Raw genomic sequence first — 15,912 nt, forward strand, 5'->3', positions numbered from 1 at the left:
CAAGTGTACTTTTTCTTTAGTTTCAAAATACATTTTCAAATGGTAGAATTGATATATAAAGAAACAGAAATCTAGTTCATGCCTGGACTCAAGAAGATTAAAGGAAACTCTTTTATTTAAACTATCACTAGTGCAATTGTTTTTCTTCCCAGAGAAAGAAACCGAGGTATTATTATTTTATTACAACTGTGCCCAGCTAAAATCATAGCCTTATTGTGCAAGGTCCTGTACTTTCCAGATTAAAATGTTGTTCTGAGACATATAGCATCACCTGCTGTTGAGTTACCTGCACGTATTATTGGAGACTGCCAACTGTAGCACATCTTATCCAGAGAGAAAACATCATTTTTTTATTACTTGACTAGCAACAAGCAATGGCTGAGATCTCCACACTTGAACTGTGTCAATAAAACATAGAGACACAAGGTGGGTGAGGTAATATATTTTATTGAACCAACTTCTGTTAGTGAGAGAGAAACTTTTGAGCTACATGGAGCTCTTCTTCAGGTCAAGAGCTCATCTCTATCACCACCAGAAGTTGGTCCAATAAAAGATATTACCTCATCACCTCGTGTCTCTAATATCCTGGGACCAACACAGCTACAACAACATTGCATATATCAATAAAACATAACAGGAAAAAAGACTTTCTGAAAGAGTTAACATACAAAGAGGCAGTGGTTGCAGTGGGAAGCTAACTTTTGAGAAAGACAACATTGTTTTGTGGAGGGTTTTTAAAAAACAATTGAGAGTGGTTTCCACACCCCATAAAGATAAAAATTTAATTAACCACTTAAAAAAATTCATGCTGACTGGAACAAGAGGTGGTGGTGGGAGGGCTTGCTGAGATGACATATTCCCTCCTGACCACCTTTTAATGCTCTTATGCAAGTCTAATTTTTTTCCTAGTCAGCTCACCTCAGTGGCCTCCTTTTGTTTGACGCCCCATTTCCCATTCTCCTCTAACTTCTGAACTTCTGTAAGTTTGCTTTTAGGGAAAAGAGGAGTAGAACAAAACAAAACAACTACCTTCCTTTCTCTTTTTATTTCTGGATGGGGAGGAATCAGAGACATGAATATGGCATCCTCGTAATGATTTAACTAGGGCTTAATGAAATTTTCATCACAACCTGCTGTTCATTTTAATGGCCTTTGAAAGACAATAGAACAATGGCTACAGGAAAGAAAAGATTTTCTGTTGCATACATTTGTAAAGCCCAACATTTAGTTACTCCCCCCTCCCTCCCAATCTCTTTACAAAGCTGTATACCTTTTGTTTGTACTGTATATTTTCATTTTAGTGGAGATGAGGAAATGCATACGTGCTGTAACCACTCTCATCTCTAACTGTGGCCTTTACTTAATGGAATCTTTGGCGCATGCACAACTTCCTACTCAAACACTTTATTTACATGTTGCCCAGAAATCCCTCTTCTTCCCCATCCCCTAAACAACTTTGCCTCTTCTTTTCCTCACTGCCCCACACAAAGCCATGGTGTAGAAGTCTTTCCCACTCAAAGACACAAAGAAGGTCATGACATTGGCCATAATGTCAGTGGTAAAAGCAAACCAGAATGGTTCAATATGTTTCATACCTTTTAAAAAAATGGTTATTAAACAAAGCATTTGTTTTTTTTAGCAGACTCTTACGGGGGTCCCACTAAAGAGAAGACTAATTTACAGTTATGTCATGTGTATGAGAGTGTGAATATACTTCTCTTTGCTTTTTTTGTCAGCCAGTTTCCTTCAAATGTAGTCCTAAAAATTTCCCACAGGCATCATCAATGCACACCCAAGCACAGTATAGCTTTTGGGGAGCTCTGAGGTTGGGTTTTTTTCACTTTTAAAAACTATTGGAAAGGGATAGGCCCTCACAAAGTCAGATGGTGAGTAATACTGCAAGGTAACTAGGGAATCAGTAGCAGTGGGTTCATATAAGGACACCAAACCCCTGGAGCCTTGGAAATCCACCAGGTCTACCAAAACAGTTACAATAATATTTTCTGGATGGCTCAGGGGAGTGCAATGGGACATGGAGACTTTCATCTTTAGATCACTGGTTTAAATTCAGCCCAGATTTATAGCGATTGAAAATATTTCCGATTTAAAGGCTGTTCAGTGGCCTCTATGAAATGAGTTGGCCTGCTACAGAACAGGTGCATGGGCGGAGGTTGAACTGTGGGCTGGGGGAGGCTACTCCCAGCCCAGCCCGACCTTTCTGCCCGAGTCCCTACCCCTTCTGCCTGAGACCCCTCTGCCTTCCCCCACCAGAGCCCAGAGACCCCCCCACTGTGGCCACCAGCTTCCCCCCCAAGGCCGCCTGAGCACCCCTGGCCCTGGAGCACCAGGTGGGCGGTGAGGCTCCCCAGCTAAAGCCCTGGAGCGCCAGATGCACAGCACGATGTTCCCCCTCCAAGCCCCAGAGCACCGGGTGGATGGGCGGCACGGCCCCCACCCCGAAGTGCTGGGCAGGCAGCACATCCCCACCCCTCAGCCCTGGACTGCAGGAAGGGTTGGCAGCATGGCCCCCCCTTCCCCCAAACACCAGGCAGTGCAAACACAGCTCCAGCTGCCCAGAATCCGGCCCAGGGCCACGGGGGAAAGAGCCAGCCCACAGCCCCACAAAGTGCCAGCAGGAAGCAGGAGGAGGCCTGGAGCGGAGCATGGGTGGGACCACACACAGCTGTTTGGGGAGGCACAGATCTCCGTGGACAGGTGGCTCGTATCTCTGGCAGTGAAGCCAAGGGCAGAAAGGGCTCAGACTCTACTGCTACCTCCTAGAGGTGGTCCCTGAATGTCGGTGTGAAAAATTTCCAGAGCAGCACAGGGGAAACATATATTACATCTGTTTGCACAGTATCTGTTCCATAGATAAATAAAAGGATTATATTTTAGGACACACTTAATCCAGGACCTTTCATGATTACCAAATTCCACCTTCTGTCCTTCAAATATTGGCCCTGTCTATACAAGTGGATTTTTTTTTTCAAAAGTTTGCCATCGCTGATAACACTGTTTTCAGCTCACTAGTGTTAGCAATGTCAGTAGCCCTAATGTAGACAGGCCCTAACTTGTCACCACAGTAGCAAGCATGTCAATTAGACCTGATTCTGAGCTGGGTTAGAAGACGTGCTTACGGTGGTGGCAGCAGCTAGCTCATATAAAGCAGAGTAGGGCAAAAAAGTTTAAATAGTGCTGGTGAAATGGTGGAACACTTGTGAAAATTATCCCTAGTGTAGAGAGGACACACACTTCCATTTTGCCAGCAACAAGAGCAGGAGATGGATGGATGGATATCCAAAGTTGACAGAACCTGGAGGAAAGAAAACAAAATTTTGGCTCATCTCCCAGGCCTTACCTTCTGGCTCGTTTTTGATGAGCTCTTCCATTTTTCTCTGCTTTAAAGTGTCTACAACATCTGCTAAGCTGCCTTTACGCCTTTCAGGGGTTCCCAGGGCTGTGCTGGACAAAGACTCTCCACTCTGACGCCCACCTTCTTCTGCCTTCAAGGGTGAGGTAGATGAGTTGTGCGGGGCAAATGAAGACATCACTTTATTGCCATCAACTTCCTGAAAGAGGAGAGACATGAGACGAAACTTGAAAAAGAAGAAAAAGAAGAAAGAAATAACAATCCTTTGTTCTTTGAGTTCATTGATGTTTGTTCTTCTGGTGAAACCTTTAAAAAGAAATGCAATGCTTCAAAAACATCCAGAACAAAGCCTCTCATAAAGGATAAACTAAGATTACAGGCTGAAGTGAGCAAAGATCAGCTTGCAGGAGAGAAACACAAAATACAGTTTTTCTCTAATTGAGGAGAAGTGTTGCACTCATAGGTTTTCTAATAACAATGGCATTGATTACCTTTAATTATTTGCTCTTTTACAGCTTTCTATGCACAATCTTCAGATTTTTTCCCTAGGATAATTAATTTCCTGCCTTTTTAAAGCACTTAATGCCATGATGGCTAGTTGCCGTTGGCAATGAAATAATAATCAGCTATTAAATCCCTGCACTATATGATTTTTTTTTCAACTTACAGTTCAAGTAGCTCTCCCATCTCTAAGGAAAGAAGCAATCATTTTACTGCTTCTAATTCATTTTCTTTCCTCCTCTTCCATTTCATACCCTCTTTCATATAAAGACAATATTTTTCACAAGGGTGGTCCTCATCACATTCACAGGTGGCATAGTGACACAACTGCACAATTTTCTAAGATACAGGCATAATCGTCCTTGCATTAAAGTCAATAGGAGCAATCTCATTGACTTTAACAGATGACAGATCTAAGTCCTATATGTACAAATTTGCCTCCATTAATGTGAGGGCCTTCTTCTTCGCAGTGCTTGGCATATGAAGTATCTTTTTTGACTCAATCACTCTCCCTTCTCTTTTTAAAACTTTTTTGATACTCTTGCATATGCCTCTTAAATCCTTTCTTCCTCTGCTATTACTTTAGAAACCAATCCTGCAAACACTTATGTGCTTAAAGTTAACTATGTACTTGATTAGTTCCTTTGATTTTAATGTCTTCATTCAGGTCCTTAATTTGTTATATATCATATCTATATTACATAACATTGCAAAATTATATATTTCTATTATCTGTTTTAAACTTTTTCTTCTGTTCAGATTCTTCTCCTATTCTTTAGCTCTTAATAACACAATAGAGTATTTCCTTATATGTTTGTATAAAATGTTGGATAATTATTTCCATCATTAATAAAGTCAGTGAACCATATTCTGATCTCAGTTATAAAGCTGGTAGAAAAAAATCATTACACTTTTAAAAACTGTTTCCATTTTGCAGGGTTTGAAAATGGATCCGTTTTCCATTTTTTGTTAAACTGGTTTTCACAAAAAAAAAAAAATTCCCAAATCATTTTTGGTAGTCTTCATTTATTGAAAACCAATAGAAAATGTGGTTTTATGTAACCAAATTTTTTCCATAACCCTTCTGATAAACAATTTTATTAAAATATATACTGTAATATTTCATGAAGTTTCAATAATGTTTGAAATAGTCTGTGAAAAATTGTCTTTTTAGAAAAATGCCCTCCCCCCCTTTTCTTTTTAAATGAAAAAGCTTCCTGTGAAAAATGTTAACTGGCCCTACAAACTTACATTGGTGAATCTATGGAGTCACTTCAATACATTCTTTAACTGACATCGGAAGTTGGCCTATTATCATCTACTCCAAAAGCCTGATCCAAAGCCCACTGGATTCAAAGCCTTTCTAATGACCTCAGTGGGCTTTGGACCAGGCCATAAAAGAATATTCTGACTCCAGCTGACAAAAACATTCCTTTTTTGCTTGAGGTTCCCTCCAAGTTTGATCTACAAGTGGAAAGTTATCTGTTGCTACCAATCGGTTTCAACAACAGGTAGAGCTAACTTGGACATGAATATAGTTTTACTGCAAGCAGAATAAAATATGTTCAACCATTGGTGTAATGGTTTTAATCATCTTCAGCACTAGTACAAGCTTTACCCGTCACTCATACGTATTGTCAAACAATAGTAATATTAATAATGTTCTGAAAAACTTCTCGCTTGTTTGCCCTATCAAGACAAAAAAGCCAACCGTCTTTCTTAGTTACATTTCATGACTGAGTCTACACCATTAAGAGGTTCCAGGAACAAATGTTGCTAACAATTTTTGAAGGGCAACAAGCTCCTTGCTGGGGTTTTTTCCCCTCCAAACCGGGCTCCAAAGATACTAAAGCATATTTTTGCATGCTTCACATATCAGACAGATTGGGAAAAAGTATTTGCAACGGGAGCCTAAATAGCTTTACTGTACATTTTATGATGGTTTTTGATGATGTGATGACCAACTGAAAACAAAAATGATCTTGTTTCTGTTTTCTTTTGTTTGTTGTGGGGGTGTGTGTGTGCGTATGCATGTGTAGTGATTAATGATAGCTTTGGGTTGTATATTCAGGACTTCAGATATTGAAGGAAGATACAATAAAATGCAAGGCAACTTTTAAAAAACATATTTTACAAACTACTTGGCATGCAAACTGTATCCCAGAATACTTTCCATTACTAAAAGGTATATGGGCTATTTGTTCAGGAGGGGGAAATTGCATCAAGATAGAAGAGTGGTGTTGTGATTAATTCACTGGACTAAGGCTCCGGTGATCTGCGTTCAATTCCTGGTTCTTCCATACTTCCTGTGTGACCTTGGGCAAATTTCTCTGGGTCTCAGTTTCCCATTGCTAAAATAGGGATGAGAGTAATACTTCCTTACTTTGCTAGGGTATTATAAGGATAAATTGATTAATGATTGTGAGGCGCTCTGATGGGGGAGGGCCACATACATACCAATGCAGTAAGACTGCACAGTGCGGGGGGTGGGAGAGAATCATTCAGACCTAAGCTCTGAACAGACTTCAAAAGAACATATATGTGCATTAAATTACATTTTAAAATTCCTGCTCCAAGAGTAAATTGTTTTCACCCTTTGTTGAAACCACACCATCTATGTGTGTGCATACATAGTGTTTGAATATCATTTTTATGGGCTATTCATGCCCAGGTGGTTCTTAATGTACACTACACTTAATTAAAACACACATACAGTAGGATCACAGCTGCATTCAAACCTTTGTGAGCTAAAGTTAAGGTACAGAGAATTATTCATCCAAAAAGATCTGCAGCAATCATACATTCGTTGTGTGATTTACAATCTAAAAAGAATCTTCTCCACCCAGTGCACAGGAATGGGTGCACACTGCATCCATTAATGTTAATGAGAGTTTCACGTGTAAACCTCAGCATATCAAGGTGAGCCTATACCCTCCATCAGACTAGCCACGATTTTATCCTATGATCATTCTGCACAACAGCCTGAAATGCTTAACTGTTGTCTTTGTTTCACCTTACTCACTTCTATTTAATTTCACATTCTATTTCACATCTTTATTAGGATGAAGAAAAACAAAACAAAAGACAAAGCCTTTCAGACCTATTAAGTCTTTCATTGTTTGAAAAAAGACGACAGACAGACTTCCATAAACAACTTAGTCATGGTTATTGACATATGTTAAGAGCTGTATAAAGCTAAGGAACTTTCAGTCAGGGAATTTGTGAGAAATTATGCATGAGACTTTAAACATCCCACTGCCAACACCTTGAAGACTCCTTAACGGCAAGAGGACAACACTTTCAGAAACTGCGTAAAATTAATCCCAATAGTGGAACGTCTCCCTTCAACTCAGTGAGACTTAGCAGGTCTGTCTTTTGAAAAAACATACACACAATTTTACTCAGTTTACTGAAAGAAAAGCACATTACAGTTTTCTAGCACGTATCATAAAAAAAAAAAAAAAAGCATGCACCAGCTTCTCTAAATACTTGTTAAGGTAGGAAAATTTACAGAAATTTAGCAGACCTTACAAGTGTTACAAAACCCTGTCACCACAACAGCGGAAAACTAGATGCTGTTGCTAATTCACCCAGGAATATTCTCCGTCTGCTATGTAACCATTTCACCTGTTCAAATTTGATTACATTTCAGCCTCTGGCTCTGCTAATCCCTGTAACAGTTTTATGCAGTTAGCAGCTGTTTCATGTATGGGGGTCCATTGTTCATTTACATTGTGAATTGCTTGCTAATGTGTGCTGACACAACACTCAATCAAACTCCGAACTGGGACTGTACTCACCAACACCTGATGCAGTCGTTTTTTGTTTTCTCCACTTTAGATGGCAGTCAGGAACCTACAAAGATCCTGCTGACCAGGTCATTCGGGCTGGCCCCTTTTTTCTCCTCACCCCCACCAACAATGAAAAATAGACTGACCCAAGATTCAAGCCTTCTGGTTCTATTCAGATCTAGAATCCCTCAGAAAACACTTGTTCACTTATATGAAAGTTGCTACCTGTGGACGAATCTCTCTTCCAAGGTTTAATGATAAAACAGGCTTCTGCCCTTTCAGGAGGAGGTCAATAATCTTCCTTTGTTAATCTTGGGCAAGCTTTACTTAATCTAGCCCCCTTGTCACCTTTGTGATTGACAGGAAAAGTCATGTCACTGGACAATGGACTTATCCTCACTAAGCGATAGATTTTTAAAGATTACTCAATGTTACCCTTGCTCTCATAAAAAGTACAAATATTTTGCTGTTAAAAGAATTTTATTTATATCTTTAAAATGGCCTGTTTCCATTTCCACAGTCTGAGTAAGACCCTCTGCCAATTTTAAAGTGACGGTAAAATATTTATTCAAAAGGAACAAGTTGTACATTATGCAGATTTCTATAGTATCTTTTAGCATTCTATGTTTCAGCCTCTGCTTCTTAGCCTTTGGATGCACATTATCAGATATGACTTCTCAGATCCTAATCCAAAATTAAACTCAGATAGAAACCTGTGCTTCTGTAACATTAAAGTTGTTACCTAAAATGACCAATAACCAAATGGAAATTCAGAGCTAAGCTGAAACTGTTAGTTACCACTGCCTGTTGTTCTGGAATGCTGTATCTGAAGTATTAAAATGACAAAGGGAAGCTGACTTTTGGGACTGTAGCCAAAAATACCTGGAATAAGATGCCTGTCTTTAAAACAAGCACTAATATTGTCTGGTTTAAAGACACATTTGATCTTTTATGTTAAGAATAACCTAACAACAGGGTTTTTTAAAGCTGGACTTCTGTCCATTTTTTGCTTCTTTATAATGTGTAAAGACGACAAGAAAAAAGATTTTTTTTCCTGTCTTTTAAAATTAGATATTTAGGCCCTGTCTACCCTGGAATACTCTACAGCAACTGAAAAACTAGTGAAGTTATGTCTACAAGGTCAAGAGACTGAAAACAGAGCAATTGTGAAGGTAAGGAATTTTTAGTCAGACTGCTTAGAAGTGTTTGCATTTTGTTAACAGCTATTCAATTTCAATGCCTAATATATATTTTGGAGAAAGGACATCTTTGGAAATCCCTTTGTTACCTCCCTACTTCTTCAACTAAAGCATGAGAACTCACAGTATCAAGACAGACCGAACTTGACATCTGTGATATTTCTAAGGTTGAAAACCAACCAACCCACAAAAAACTACAAAGCAGGAAATTCTTTTCCCCAGACAAAAACCTTTTTGGCCTATTTTGTGCATTATAAAGTAGTAAAAACAAAAGAATCAAACTATTTTTTTTAAATGCAGAACATCTTTCAAGCTTTGTTACTGTAGAAAAACTTAAAATTCAGACAGTTCAGTATTACTGGTATTTCACAGGATTATAAGTGGGATATTCAAAGGATACTAACTGACCCAAGCAGAAGTCTCATTGATTTTCAGTAAGAATTGTGCTACTGAATCACTAAGTAATTTTTGACATCCCTCCTTCCCACAAGAATCCTGTCTTATGTTGTTTGTGTTGTACTGAGGATGTTGTTTGAAAACTGCATGGTGGTGGCTGTACTCATGGCACCTTCAAGAAGATTAAATGCATATTTCATGAGTCTAGCCTAGTGAACAACTTAAAAAAATAGAACTAGCTAGCTTCTATCTTATATTTAAATAGGTCTTTTGTCTATGAATTCTCTCTCTCTCACAGCAGAATTGTCAGTCAATGACGGGGAGAAGTGATCTCTAAAGAGTTCTGAAAAAGGCGATGAAGGATACTTGGAGTACAAGAGAGTGTGCAAAAAAGCATGGAGGAGGGAAGAAAGGAGGTGTGTGTGTGTGAAATGGGAAATACCATTATAAGTAAGGATTGGGCAGAACACAGGGTCAGGTAGGGGTGTAGGAGGAAATAAGAGCTGAGATGCTGGAAGTCGTAGCACTGATGAGCCTCAGGTTCTGGTCCTGTAAACAGATCCCTCCACCCACACAGTTTCACCACAGCATCACGGGACCTCAAGGTGAGGGGGAGGAGCTGAAATGGAGAAGCAGTCAGTGAATGGATCTCAGAAGTTGAGTGATGAGGTCATGGTGGTGGAAGAAGAAGAATTTTAACTGCATCATTTTGGAGAGGGACTCTCTTTAGTTAGAGATGTTTCTAAATGCAGAGGTTCACATTTTCACTGATTATATAGACTATACTACACTCAATTAAAATTAAATTGATTTAAGAAAAAAATTCTTTTGACTCTGCGAAATGGATAATGCATTTGGGATTCTATGAACACATCTTTTGGAACTGTCTTAAATTATCCAACTTTTAGATATTTATATTTAGTTCCTTATTTAAAGGATTGATATATTACTTGGTATTGGATTCCTTTTTGGCAATCATTGCTGCTTCTTGTCCTTTGGGCTGAAATCCAGCGTTGTGTCTCTTTAAAGACTTCTACCATAAGACTGGAAACTATATTGACAGGAGTTTGGGTGTGATGATCTAACTGGTCTTTTCCATCTGTAACTTCTGTGATTCTCAAGAAACATGGTCAAATAATTAAAGCACAGGATTGAGAAGCAAGGAATCTGGTCAATGATATCCAGCATGTCAGTTATCTTCCCTGTGCTTTAGTTTTCCCATATTAAAAGTGGAGATAAGAATAAATACTAAATAAATACTCAAGGTTTTTTGGAGATGGTATATTATTGTTCCTAAAGAGCTTGAAGATTGCTGCATGAAAGGCTCTAGAGAAGTGTTATTTATATTAATAAAAGGGAGTTAAGTGCCTAAGATACTTGGGCACTTTGGAAAATCCCACTAGGCACCTATATGAATCTTTAGACACCTACATATCTTCGAAAATCTGGCCCATAGACCTTAACATCTACATAGGCCAAAACTAAGCACAAAAGCAAGCTGCCAACCATATGACAGAGAGAGACACAGTGACAAAGCAGTGGGAGGAGAGCATGTTGGGAGATTAGTATTCAAATCACAGGACCTTGAGATTGGCTTTAACACTAATGAGTCTAGCTGAAGAAGTGCAGTTTGATGAAGGATGTGAATTAGGAGAATTTAGGAGCCTGATGACCTGGGCTAGGAAGATTGTTCTAGTTGAAAAGGACACCATGAAAGACTTACAAACTCTGACAATTTTCAGCACAATTAATATGGCTCTTGTAAGACACTAGGAATGGGATATTAACAAGTGCTCAGAGCTGGCCCAACTGGGCTTCCCTTGAAATCAATTTACCTTTGACTTCAAGGAGAGCAGAGTTAGGCCAATATTGAGCACTTCTGAAAATCCCACACTGAAAGTTTGGGTATGTCATTGAACCTATCCAGAGCCATATCCACTGTGGTGTTCAGATGTGCAAATCAGCATTTTCACATTTGACTTCCTTAGTGCTGCATGACTAGAAGAATCCATGCTCAGAAGCACCCTAGGACTGCATTGCAAACAAAGATTGAGATCTATCAGCACAGCCTGAGCTGCGTGTATGTAACCTGCATGGCAACTCCGTGTATTACTCTGGGTTCTAATCAATGTCACACAATCATTAGTCAAGCACTGCACATGCTGCCCAGGTGTTTGATTCCTTTCTTTCATGGAACGTTTCTAAGCTGCCTAATCCTCCTTTCTCTCAACTCCCCTGGATATGCTGCCAGTTCTCTTCTCTACTACTTTTCCATCAGTAGCTCTTCAGTCCTCTCTGGTTGGAAGTTTCCATACATTGGGGGATGTCTGCCCCAGTCCTGTCCGTGGCAGCAGTCTGTGAGGATAACTCTCTTTTCTGATCTTCCCTCCATTCCCCATAGCAATGGCCCATATAGGAGACTGCATCCCCCTTATTTCCAGCTACATTTACAATCATGCAAGCTCTTCTCTTGGTCCAACAGAGGCAGCTGAAAGTAAGTAAGAGACCTCACCTGGAATACTGTGTGCAGTTCTGGTCTCCCATGTTTAAGAAGGATGAATTCAAACTGGAACAGGTACAGAGAAGGGCTACTAGGATGATCCGAGGAATGGAAAACTTGTCTTATGAAAGGAGACTCATGGAGCTTGGCTTGTTTAGCCTAACTAAAAGAAGGTTGAGGGGAGATATGATTGCTCTTTATAAATATATCAGAGGGATAAATACCGGAGAGGGAGAGGAATTATTTAAGCTCAGTACCAATGTGGACACAAGAACAAATGGATATAAACTGGCCACCAGGACGTTTAGACTTGAAATTAGATGAAGGTTTCTAACCATCAGAGGAGTGAAGTTTTGGAATAGCCTTCCAAGGGAAGCAGTGGGGGCAAAAGATCTATCTGGCTTTAAGATTAAACTCGATAAGTTTATGGAGGAGATGGTATGATGGGATAACATGATTTTGGTAATTAAATATTCATGGTAAATAGGCCCAATGGCCTGTGATGGGGTGTTGGATGGGGTGGGATCCGAGTAACCCAGGAAAGAATTTTCTGTAGTATCTGGCTGGTGAATCTTGCCCATATGCTCAGAGTTTAGCTGATCGCCATATTTGGGGTCAGGAAGCAATTTTCCTCCAAGGGAGATTGGAAGAGGCCCTGGAGGTTTTTCACCTTCCTCTGTAGCATGGGGCACAGGTCACTTGCTGGAGGATTTTCTGCTCCTTGAAGTCTTTAAATCATGATTTGAGGACTTCAGTAGCTCAGACATAGGTGAGAGGTTTTTCACAGGAGTAGGTAGGTGAGATTCTGTGATCTGCGTTGTGCAGGGAGGCCGGACAAGATGATCATAATGGTTCCTTCTGACCTTAGTATTTATGAATCTATAAGTAGGAGGAGCCAGCTCTCCAGAGACCATCAGTGGTCCCCAGATTATAGTTTGATAACCACTGCCTTAATACAAACCTTTCTTGGTCTCTCACTGATCTTCCCACACAAACAGCTCACATCCAGTATTTTTTATTGGTCTGGGTTTATTCAGCTTTCTGTATTTGGGGGCATTGCAGATCAAAAAATTATGAGTATAACTATGCATCTGCAGTGGTGAAGGGTGCATAAAGCAAATGTTGATAAACTTTGGAGCCACTTTTGAAAATCTGACAGGTTCCCTCCCCCACCCCTTCAGTTTTCTGGATCATTTAAATTTTATCTTGTTTTTACCCAAACTCTTTGCATAGTTTTTCATATAGGCTATCATAAAATGTTCCCTGTATAAAGAAACTGCAAATCCTTCTTTTGCATGAGGGATAATAAAAATAATCATGCCGATAGTACTGTGTTGCATAAATTTGGCGAGGGACTTGCAGTGACACAGATCCTGTTTAGGCAGTGATGCCACACAGTTACACATATCTCTCCGTTTCCCTAAAATGCTCCCCTTTTCTTCAAAAACACTGATCTCAAGAATGAAATGTAGGTTTTCATTTGCTCTCAAAAACACTTAATAAGCAAGAGTGACATTTTGAGAATTGCTAATATATTAACCACAACCTGTAAAAACAAAGAACATTTTGTACTATGACAGCCTCGTTATCTTCTTGCTAGTGATCTGTATGGCTAAAAACAATAAATAAAATCCTGCAAAAGCACTTTAAGACATTTATGATCTCTTCCCTGAGGGATTAGAGATCATCCTTAAGACCTTGCTAAACAAATACAAGACTACTTATCAAAACTGTTTGGTTTAGTCTTTAATTTGTTTTAAACCCTTTTGCTAGTTTGGAAAAAAACATGGTATAAAATGACCATCATTTTAAAATATGAATTTACATACTGATCACGTACTACAATACTTTCCCACAACCTTGTTATGGGATGCTTCCAATGACTGGCAGGCTGTTCTCTGGTTTTCTACTTTTGATATTTTCAACATACTATAAATTTATAACACTCTCAGATGGGAAAATGCTACGAGATCACATAGTCCACTGCTTAGTGACCAATGGAAGATTGTTCCCTAAAGGCTAGATTCCAGCTAATCCTTTATGTGGGTGTGTGGTGCAGGGAATGGAATAAAGAACTCCACTCCTTTGTCCATATCATGCACAGACTGGCCAGAATTACAGCCTCCATTTCGGAGCTGCTACCAGGATACTCCTTAAGGGGAGGATCACAGTGTTTGAAAAGGGGAATGAAGGGGCAGGGAGAATGCTGCACCCTAAATGGGCTGTAGCAGTTGTGTGCTCCCCTACAGGGGCTCTGCTTCTCTGGCTCTGTTTACTCTACAAACTGGGGGTGTCATTCCAGGGCTCACATACACAGACTTGTTCTAGCTCTGATTGAGCTAGCATGACTATAAATAGCAGTGTAGCCATGGTAGCAGGAGCAGAGGTACTGCTGAGCCGTGTGAAGTACAAGCTTGCCCAGAATCAATGGGTATGTACTTCCACTGCCATTACCCATGCTACTGTGGCTATTGCTACTCACACTGGCTTGATGAGAGCTAGCCTGAGTACGTATGCATGAGCAAGGGAATCACATCCCTAGCTCATAGTGTAAGATGTAGCCGCAGACATAAAATGCCTCCAATGTTCCTCCTTGAGGCAGTGTGGTTCTGCCCCTCCCACAATGCCGGGCTGTGCCTTTATGGCACAACATAGTCCACCAGTATGTTCCTAATTGTTTTGGTCAGATTAGTTAAAATGTCTCAAACAATGGATCCTTTGTGAGTATTCCACAGATCAAACAACCTCATTGCTAGGAAATGTTTCCTAATATTCAGCCTAAACTTTTCTTTGCTTCATTTCAACCTATTACTCCACTTATATCCCCTTTCACCACACTTGGACAATCCCTCTTCCTCTGTGGCATTTGTACCCATCTTGTCCTTTTAGATAGCACAATCTCCCTTAGTTACTGCTGGGCCATAGTTAGCTCTTATGTACATATTTAGCTCATTCAATCTTTCCTCACAAACCAGCTCTTACAGCCCTTTAATCATTTCTGTTGCTTGTATCTGAAATCCTTCCAATTTGTTGACATCTTTGAATTGCTCAGAACTGAACACAATATTTTAGATGTAATCTTACCAGAGCTATGAAGAGAAGGACAATTACCTCCTTGTTACCTCCTTTTTTGCTGCCATGCCGCATTGCAAGCTCGTATTTAATTTGCTCTATCACACCTAAATCTCTTTCAGCATTTCCAAGTGCCTTCCTCCCATTGATTATCTGTGTTATGGATTATTTTTCTCCCGCTGTATTAGCTTGCAATTTTATAGGATGAAACACATTTTATTATTTCCTACACACACAGTGTTTTAACCTCCCTTTATGTTATTTGTCTCTCCTCACTGGTGTTCAGTTGAATTTTTTAATTGATGTATTATAATTAATTTACTTCTTAAAACTTCTAGAATACAATACTTCTGTATCTTCAAATTTCTACAATGCAAGTATAGGCAACTATCCAGTGTACTGGGTGCCTATCCCATAAATTAAAAATGAAAAAGTAACAAAGGAATGCACATAAATATATTCACTTCAACCCAGTCTTTGCCCAACAGCTTTAGGGTAAAGAAAAATGATGGGATTTTACTGCATGCCTGGAAGATGAACAAATCTGGCCCCTGGCAGACCAAAATGAGGAGGAAACTGGTTCCAAAATAGGGGACCCCGCACAGGGAATGCCTTGCCAGCAGCTCCCACGCATTTACATTGAGGGAGCTCCTGCATGAACCCCTCTGCTGATCTCACTTGTGGCAGTATATCAAAGGGAAAGATCCATTTTCTCTAATTAATATGCTGTTAGCACCACCTCTTTATTAAAGTTGTTAAATAAAACCAGGTCATACATCACCACAATACACAAATACCTCCCAAAAACTCAGTGCTTAAACACTACCCTTCTTCAGTTCTTCCACCTATTCTCAACGAATGTGACAGTGCTCATATCCAAGACAATTAGAATGTTCAAGTGAAAGTTTGTGAAACAGTCTATTAAATGTTTCATTTACATGCAGATATATTTATTTACTGTATACCCTTCACCTACTTATTTCAAAAAATCAAGTTGTTCTTATATGACTTTCTCTTTATAAACCCCTGGGTTGGAATTTTTAAAGTAATGCCAAGGATTTAGCCACACATCTTCTAATAAGC

The 15,912-nt window shown here is 39.6% G+C and overlaps 1 protein-coding gene across 16 annotated transcripts in view; it reads right to left on the bottom strand.

The window, feature by feature from the left end:
- SOX5 (SRY-box transcription factor 5) overlaps positions 1–15,912 on the bottom strand; it is a 394,764-nt gene that overhangs the window by 256,687 nt on the left and 122,165 nt on the right. For all 16 annotated transcript variants that reach the window (XM_038386648.2, XM_038386652.2, XM_038386640.2 and 13 more), the window contains exon 3: positions 3,359–3,569. In XM_038386648.2, the coding sequence (XP_038242576.1) occupies positions 3,359–3,569 (211 nt within the window). The remainder of the gene's footprint in view (positions 1–3,358; positions 3,570–15,912) is intronic.

Source organism: Dermochelys coriacea, chromosome 1 (assembly GCF_009764565.3).
Source record: "Dermochelys coriacea isolate rDerCor1 chromosome 1, rDerCor1.pri.v4, whole genome shotgun sequence".
Lineage (NCBI taxonomy): Eukaryota > Metazoa > Chordata > Testudines > Dermochelyidae > Dermochelys > Dermochelys coriacea.